The sequence below is a fragment of the Polypterus senegalus genome, chromosome 12, assembly GCF_016835505.1.
Source record: "Polypterus senegalus isolate Bchr_013 chromosome 12, ASM1683550v1, whole genome shotgun sequence".
NCBI classification, from domain to species: Eukaryota; Metazoa; Chordata; class Cladistia; order Polypteriformes; family Polypteridae; genus Polypterus; species Polypterus senegalus.
The window spans coordinates 107,357,900-107,367,346 of record NC_053165.1 but is presented as its reverse complement, the minus strand read 5'-3'; the positions used below and the strand labels follow the sequence as shown (position 1 = coordinate 107,367,346).

The following is a 9,447-nucleotide window of genomic DNA, read 5'->3' as shown; positions in this document are numbered from 1 at the left end:
ACAATTTTGACGCCTAAAACTCAGGGGCAGAAGCAAAATGATAGCTCCAAAATAATGCACAAAATTATTACAAATTGTACATGTATTACTGTCACCATCACACTAAAACTCAGCTTTGACATTCACATTCCATTTTATGTTACTCTTTTTACTGCTTCTCCATATCTCATGTTTGCATGCTGACTACTAAAAATGCTCTAATTCATAAACTGGGCGGCTTTATTATTTAAATAGTTACTGTGAAACCTGCTGCGAACACAAAGATCGGCAACACCACCACAAAGGTAATAAGTAATTAAACATGCCAAACAGGTCACTTTTTACTATTCTGATAAGGTAAAATGTTATTTTCTATATTTTGTAAAATGCCCGTGGATTTCATTCAGTGGAGGTGAAAATGACCCCTTAATGAGGATTTCCTACCCTGTGTACCAGTACATGGTACCGATTTAAGCAATGAATCCAATGTTTCTTTAAAGGGTGTTTTTATAATGAGGCGTGTGTGTCTCAGTGATCCTTCAGGTTATGTTTTCTGGAGATTTCATTATAGGGTTACCTATGTTAAACTGGTCAAAGAAGAGGGGCTGGAAAACAACAATTCATAAATTAATTTCATTACAGTTCCTATTTAGTCAAAGAGAATCATGGGAACAGGAATACCAGGAGCCACTCCTGCAGCCAAGCGTGACAGTAGAATTCAAAGGGAAGTGCCTAATATGCTAGATGACAAAAGTATCCCATTCAGGGTTAATCCAGAGCCACATTGTGGATTATCCTGACTGTAAATTTAGCTCAAACATCTAAAGGGGTGGTCTGTCTCACTGAATTGAACATGATAATCAAAATGGGGATCTACCTACACTGAGGTGAGGGGCGTGGTGGTGTCATGTTCGAGGTTGGCCGCAGCCCACCTCAAATGCTGCTATAGCCCACATGTTGGGAAATGTTGCTCTGTATACAATGGCTCTAGAACCGGACTTCTTGATCACGTTTGTGTCAGCAAAAGAGATGGCAGCTTGAGGGTGACCAAGATGCAAAGCAGAAAAAACTTTATCAGAAATGTACATGTGACCTCTGGATAAGCATGTCATTTACAGACTGCATAAACACACACACTATATAGGTATGGGTTTGTGTTTTTGCTGTTTCATGGGATGGTTGGCCAAAAAAGGTGTATCTTGGTTAGGTTACAAGTGATTCTGACCTTTTGATTAAAAAAATAAATAAATAAAATAAATACCAGAACTTGAATGTGATGGAAGTGTTTACATGAAGGATTCTGCTAAGGGTAACAGGTTTAGGGTGAATGATTGGATGGAAGAGTGGCTTAGGAAAGGGCCTTCGTAGCATTAACAACATCAGAGTTACAATGGGGCAAATATATTATTTTGTTATAGAAATTAGGACAGACATATTATTTTCACCAAACAGGGAGAAATGCCATTCTTTGATCAATAATATGCTGTAGTATGCACCCGAGTCCCCAGCTAAAAATAAAATAGCAATCTACATTTAAGATTTAACAGGAGTGCCATACTATTCAAAGTATTTCTTGTAAAAAAAAAAATAAAAATAAACATTATTCTGTTGTCCCTTACTTAACTGCTGACATTCATTGTGGTTAAGTAGAATTATATCATTTAAATATGACTTACTATTGCTATGGGTGTTAATGCAGGTTAATGTTTAAAATGAATACTTTATCTACCTATTAAAGGCACTCATCTTTCTCATATTGGAAGACTGCAACTTAGTGTACAACTCAAAAGACTCTGAAGATGTACAAGCAGACAGCAAAATAAATTATTTCAGTCTATCAGCATAAATTTGTTATGTAGGCTTTAAGCTCCATGACTCAAATTTAAAACTAACTAAAACAAAACTAAAGTTACCACAACTTCTAAATTGTTCATCTTACAGTACCAGGATGAACTGAGTAAATTAGATTAAAACAAAACACTTTTGTGTTTGCAAAAAGATGCAACACTTTTCAGGTATTGTACATGGTGTATGTGTTTACAGATTTAGTAATAACAGCCATAAACCTTTAACACTGGAGACTTGCTTGCCATCTGTCTTTCCAAAGAGAGTCAGCTCATTTGTGATAGACTCCAGCATCTTGACAAAGTTGGGAAGGAAGAGGATGACATGAACTTCATGGTTGGCAAGGTGACGACCACAGCTGATTCCTTGAGCACCCTGAACATGTGGGCCACATAGAAGAGCCACTGTGGGGCGCTGATGTACATTCTTCGGGTTGAGCCTAAACAAAACATACCATTTTTTTTTACATATATATAAAATTGTAATACATACAATTGCTAAATGGAATACCTATTATACAGTATAACTGTTACGTGGTTTTCTGAATTCTACTGTGTACATTGAATTGAAATGTTAAAATTAAGTATGGAAAGACAGGCAGATTTTCCGTAATAACTGACATGATGCAATTACTTACATAAAATACAACAAATATTAAGAAAACCGTGTACACATCTTCTTGTATGCTGTTCCCTTCTATGGGCTCCCTCAATTCCCTTAGACATTGTTTAGCTTGCTGTTTCTTACCGATTGGGTCCACCAAGCAAGGTCAGTGCCATCTGACTAGCACAGACACCGGCCATCTCAAGTCTTCTCTCCAAAGACAACCCATGCTTTTCTGCAATGGCCAGTAACTTCTTGTGCAACTCATATGATATACTTGGCACAACGAGACCAGCATCTGTTAAAAAGAGATGAAGGAAAACAACTAAAGTAACCTGCAGCAAAAGCAAAAGTAGACACTCTTCTGCCATCTCTTTTTGCTGATCATGATTATTATTATAACATGCATTTTCTTCAATGTACATGTGTTTATATAAATCAATCACTGAAACACTACCAGTTTTAGGACACGTAGGCTATTTACTACTTAATTGCATGTGAACATTCAAATTTAGCTATAGCAAGTTGAATTCTGTGTGGCCTTTCAACTCCACAGTTGCACTGGCATATGCTGCGCTATGTCAGATGGACAAGTAACAAACGCTGCTTCCTGATGTGCTCAACTTCAGTAGAAATGAAACATGAAAATTTCTACCATGTGACAAATTTCTAGTGTTTCTACCAGTCTCATTCCTACTGGTGTACTGCCAACTCCTATTTCCAATGTAATCAACATAATTCCTGTTGAAAAGAACATGATTATGACTCCTCAGTGCAACTTTAATTCTATTTGTTATATATTTTGTTGAAATTGCTACTTATACCTGAAAGAAAAAAAAAAAACCCTGATCAAAACAGTAAATAGCTAGCCAATTGTTCTAGTTAAGAGAAAACAGCCTAAACTTCTTAACAAATAAGTGAACAAGCTCCCCAATATAAGTGACAAAAATATATTGGTTGCTGAACATTAATAGCAAGAATTATGATAAGCATATTGATGAACTTCAAACAAAGGTACAAGTTAAGCTATTGTCGATTTCTGAAAAATTAGAGAAAGAGCAGCAAGAATTGACATCAGATGAAGAGATTTGTTGGACCAAAGGCCTAGAACCACCATACCACCTTACAGCACCAAGCTTGAACAACCCAGCTGCACTGCCAAGATTTAAACAAAAAGTTAAAAGGATGATATCTAAGCAAAGAAACAGCAACTCAATTGATAAAGAGAAGGATATTTAAAGTGGCAAGGGGCCATTGAATATTTAATGCCACTAACTATGAGAACTGTAAACCTCTTGGCCCAGTGTGAGTGAGATTTAACTGCATGAGTGAATGCATGTACTACAATCAGCTGGCTCTTCATTTAGAGTTTGTTTGTGCCTTGTACTCCGTTCTATCCATATTGTTCTGGTCCATGGAAGCCTAAATGTAGAATACAGGTGAACCCCCTGCAAGGTCACACATTTTCTCAGCGACTGAATTGTTCTTCGCCTTGACTTGCCACAGTGCCTAACACATCAGCCTACAAAGCAGGAAACAACCCTAGATGAACAGTAAGGCCATCACCAAGCACAGTACATCTACAATTTACTGAAGCCAGGGCAATTTACTGTTGCCGATCAAAGATGAACTAAAAGCTTGTCAGAAAGAATTCAGCATGAGGTGCAACTCCACTAAAAGATCTCCCTTCCACCGAGAAATGGCCACTCGCAAAACCTTTACCAAAATAAATTAAAAAATGCCTTTGAGATGCTTGAATGAATGTATGTACTGTATATTGATTCAAGAAAATGCTACACCAGTCACTGCAAAGTTTAGGGGGAAAAATAAATTAAAAATGACTGTAGTTTTAAACCACATACTGTACTTCATAAGTTGGGATCAGCCATACTTTGTTCTCAACGACAGGCAAGTACATGTATGGCACATACATACATCAAAAGAAATCTATCTACCAGGAGAAACAAGCACTGGTAGATCTGGTGACCCTGTTATTGTGAGTTTTTCTGGCATAGTTGAGGTCTACTAATTCAGTTATTAGGGAAGGTAAACTCCAATGAAAAACAAAGCAACACTGAATGATCATCTTCATTCTGTAGTGAAGCCTTTCTAAGGGTTTAAAAAAGCGACTCCTTTAAAGTTTGTAATAATGGCCAATGAATGAGAACATGGATCCATCATGCCTTGCTACCACTGTGCAGGCTGGTGGTGGCGGTGTAATGGTGTGTGGGATGTTTTCTTGGCACACTTTAGGCCCCTTAGTGCCAATTGGGCATCGTTTAAATGCCACGGGCTACCTGAGCACTGTTTCTGACCATGTCCATCCCTTCATGACCACCATGTACCCATCCTCTGATGGCTACTTCCAGCAGGATAATCCACCATGTCACAAAGCTCGAATCATTTCAAATTGGTTTCTTGAACATGACAATTAGTTCACTGTACTAAAATGGCCCCCACAGTCACCAGATCTCAACCCAATAGAGCATCTTTGGGATGTGGTGGAACGGGAGCTTCGTGCCCTGGATGTGCATCCCACAAATCTCCATCAACTGCAAGATGCTATCCTATCAATATGGGCCAACATTTCTAAAGAATGCTTTCAGCACCTTGTTGAATCAATGCCACATAGAATTAAGGCAGTTCTGAAGGCGAAAGGGGGTGAAACACTGTATTAGTATGCTGTTCCTAATAATCCTTTAGGTGAGTGTATGTTCAATGGATTGTCAAATATTGTAGATGTAATGCAAGAAGCTGTCCTATGTTATATTCACACAGGTATTTAAACATGGGCCTGAAAGGCAAATCAACTGATCCTATGTTACTGCACAAAACAATACAGTTTTAAGTAGAGCCTTTTTATCATTAAATTATTTGGGAAATTCACTAAAGAGATCGAAGTACCAATGCACAAACAAAATCATGTCTCTCTAATCCACTAGTCCCAAGTGCTAATTATTATGAACAATGCAGCCAATCAGAGAAAAATCACAACCTACTCCCCTGCGGAACACAGTAAACTATGCCTAGAGCATCGAAACTCCAGAGCTGTTTACACAAATTTATAATACTCAAAAGAAAATATTCTTGGCATTATGCCAGTTCTCTTGCTGAAGGGGATAATTAATTGATTCAGGCATTTCCTTTCTTGTTACAAAGGTGCTACAGGGTAAATAGAACACAAAAGCCATTTATGACACAGTTGCACAAGTTCCAAAGTGTGGTTCTTTTTTAATTAATTTAAAATATATTTTCATTGTGACAATTAAAACCTCCAATCCAATATCTACACCCTTAACTGGTAATACTTAAACAAGTTCATGGAATTAATGACTGACTCCTACCTTCTCTTTAAATGATAATGCTACAGAATAAAACATATCTTTACAAAATCTTTTTGACTAGCATTATCTATTTTGTCACTGATTAGATGGGAAAAAATGAATATGTGGGATGTTGTTGTCTGTTGAGAAATGATAAATTTAAACAAAATTACTAAATCTGAGTTTTACAAAATTCATTTGTAAAGCAAAGCTGTTTAGAGACTTCAGGTGCTTCAGAAAAAGAGTTCTGAGAGCAGTGAACACAGCAGGCGTGAGAATTCACCTGTCAGGTAGCAGCATTTTGACTGACAGATTGGTAACCAGCTCCCAGTCCAAGTTTAACACTGTAATAGAAAAAACAGCACCCTGAACAAGAACTTTCAGTGTCATATTAAGTGAGAAAATGGCAGGTTGCATGACAGTATGGATGCCATGAAATGGTGATAGGATTGGGGCAAAGAGGAACCATGTCTTCATATATATCTGCATATATTACCATTACAGTACATTCCTACAAACTATCACTATTTAAATAAACAAAGCATCACCACAAAATACATATAAAATTTAAAATAGTATCGCACCAATTTGCCATGTTATGTATGAAAAACTTCACTACCTATCAAAAAAAGTAATAATGGCAGAGATAACATTGAACATAATAGTTCATTAACATGTTAAAAAAAAAAAAAAATTAACCCATCAGGTTAAATAAATGGCATTGTAGTTAGGTTAAAACATCCAAGCCAAATTCATAAAAAAATGCAAGTTATATACAGTTATTTATTCTATCATGCTATGGTTTCAGCCTTAATTATACATTCCTTTTATAAATAAATATATATCTATATATAGCACCACACAGGAGGTCACTAAACCGGATGTATTATGACAAGTGGATATTAGAAGCAATGTGACAAAGTAAATACAAAAGGTAATATTTAACATCTTTTACCCTGAAGGCAAGACAGAAGTCAATGTTATTGTGTTGCTAAAGCAACGCCAAAAATATCAAAGAATCCTATTTATACAACCAATTTGCCTTACAACTTAAAACTCACATATCTGAGAGCATCCCCTTTAAGTATGTTGTCTAAGAATGTGTAGAGTCTAGGAAATTGTCAATCTTTACTTAAACATGAAAAAAAATACTAAAAGCAAATGTTAAAATACATCACCTTGCAAAATGTAAACTTAAACAAGATGAATATATGTAACAAAATCCACTGTGAGTTAATAGTAGTGGCTGAGCAGGAATAAAGGCTTTGTTTAACATTTCAAAGATGGCAAGAAATAAATATATACTCAAAACAAATCATCCTGAAGCCCATTAGGATTCTGACATAGACAATCATTTATATTTGGTTGGAATTTCCCATGGTGAGATAAAGCTAAGCTTTCATAAAACTACTATAATCCATACCCCAAGAAATGACATCCCTATATTGGTAGCAACATATAGTGTCAGCAATAGCACGGTGTGAGGACCACACATATCCAGAGTGGGTAACTGGTTACAGGGGAAGGAAAACAAAACAAAACAAAAAAATAAAAAAAGACACTGATGAGTGCAATGAAAAAAAACACTACAAGGGAGTTTGCTTCAGCATGCTAAAATAGTAAGGCCTAATAAAGATCCCAAGTATAGCGCAAAAGCAACACAGAGCTAACATAAAAGTAAATATGTAAATGCCCTATAATTAATTTACAAATCCCAGGAAACTCTATGGTATGATCTGAAAGTGGAAGTCCACAAGCACGGTCCTAGAAGCCCCAATGAAAAGAATATCTGCCAAGAGAAGTGGATCAAATGTGTTCCTAACCACAGAGAGAACTTTAAGACATCTACCATAAAATCCAACAATATTTAAATAAATAAATAAATAAATAGGCCTGAATACTTTGTAAAGGCATTGTAAGTAAAAATACAACATTTGCAAGAAAATCTGAATATTAACAAAATAGTTTATTTTTAACATTTAAATAGCACTACAAACGATCAGTTTTTATAGTATAACAAAATATTAAAACTTTAATAATGAAATGTGTAAAAATGAGATCACAAAATTTTCTTCCCCACCAGTACAAAGTGCAGAGGGTAAGGAATATATTACAAAAATGTAATTTTTGTAGAGCATTCCTTTAATGATACATCCAGCCTATTACTTATAGGATTCAAAGTTCTGCATTTGATATTTGATTCACAGCTTCATATTTTATCATGTTATCTTATCCTAATGTAATGTACCACTGATATATTCAAGAAATTCAGCTCTATGTGGAAATCATTTCTAGATGAATATAGGCCACTGTGTCATCTGTGCTAGGATGAATGCACATCTCTTAACTGTGTTTCTGTGGGAATGCCATCTACCTTTTTAGCGCTAGATACTGTAAAGTGATCGCACCATTAAAAAAAAACAAAAAAAAAAACAAAACCCTAATGTGGTACTTGATAATAACATGAATCCTAAGAACCACATACTACCTCAATCAGAGCTTCATTTCACCACATTGCTAGAGTCCACTGCTATCTCCTTTCAACAGACTGTAAAAGCCCTTTGCTATTTCTTCACCTCCTTTCATATAATTAATCTAATTCCATCCTGAATTGTCGTGCTTCTAGAGTACCGACTATAATAATGAAACATAGTGATCACATTAAATGCTGGCTCAAATGTAGAATCACATAGAAAATTTTCCTATTTACCTAGAAGAAAGCTACCTACATCAATCAACCAATAAATCAAAAGCTCAGTAAAAAAAATTAAGTTTTGTACATTGTTCAATAAATGATAAATCAGAAGGAAGCAAATTTTGAGGCACATGTATCTAAAAAGGAACTGGGAATGAATGTTTAATTCCCATAAAAGTTTTGATTTTGTTACACAAAATGCAAAGAACATGTACTTAAATCCAGTGAAACTGACAAGTTATTTTTTGAATGAGCACCTCAGACAGCCTCTGTATTACATGCTGCACACTTAAGCATATCTAACTGATATTGAAGGCAATATTGAAAATTTGGATATACTTAATTTTAAATACAATAAGCATAAATATTACAAGCAGCCTTGAGTTGAACTTACGATAATTTAGGATTCTCAATGAGCAATTATAATAGTGAGGAAGAATAAATGCAACATAAATGCTGTGTTTGGATTTTTGTTTGATAAATTTGTATACACTTCTTATTGCACTGAACTTTAATACATACGCAGGACTGCAAAACATTGACAAAAGATTAAATGATTTACTTGTATAATTGAAGAATTTGAGATTTACTACCAAAAATTGGAAAACAAATGTTTAACAGCAGAGGGGTATGTACAGTAATTCTGTTTAATCAGGAGTCTAACTTTACACTGATTTTACCAAGTGCTGACTATCAACCTGCCATTTAAAAAGACTCCAAGTTGTACTTTGTACTAATTGCTTTTAAACAGTCCCTGTAGGTGTGTCTGTGAAATGTGAATTTTATAGACAGCTCCCCCCTCAGCTCTCCCGCCCATTTCCACAAGTAAATACACACGCAAGGTTTAACCTGTTAAACTGGGTTATCAGGGAGCATACATTAGACTAAACTAAACTGGGAGGGACCTGTGCTGCCTGTTGTGATAGAGATTTAAAAGAGAAAAGAACTGATACTAATATACTTGAAAGAGGGGATGGCTGGAACAAGTCCAGCTTAATTATA

General features: G+C 35.6%; 1 protein-coding gene across 2 annotated transcripts in view; it reads right to left on the bottom strand.

Annotated features, from left to right (window-relative positions):
• edc3 (enhancer of mRNA decapping 3 homolog (S. cerevisiae)) overlaps positions 1 to 9,447 on the bottom strand; it is a 68,706-nt gene that overhangs the window by 8,346 nt on the left and 50,913 nt on the right. For both annotated transcript variants that reach the window (XM_039773177.1, XM_039773178.1), the window contains exons 5-6: positions 2,572 to 2,725; positions 2,046 to 2,263 (exon numbers count right to left, since the gene is read on the bottom strand). In XM_039773177.1, the coding sequence (XP_039629111.1) occupies positions 2,046 to 2,263; positions 2,572 to 2,725 (372 nt within the window). The remainder of the gene's footprint in view (positions 1 to 2,045; positions 2,264 to 2,571; positions 2,726 to 9,447) is intronic.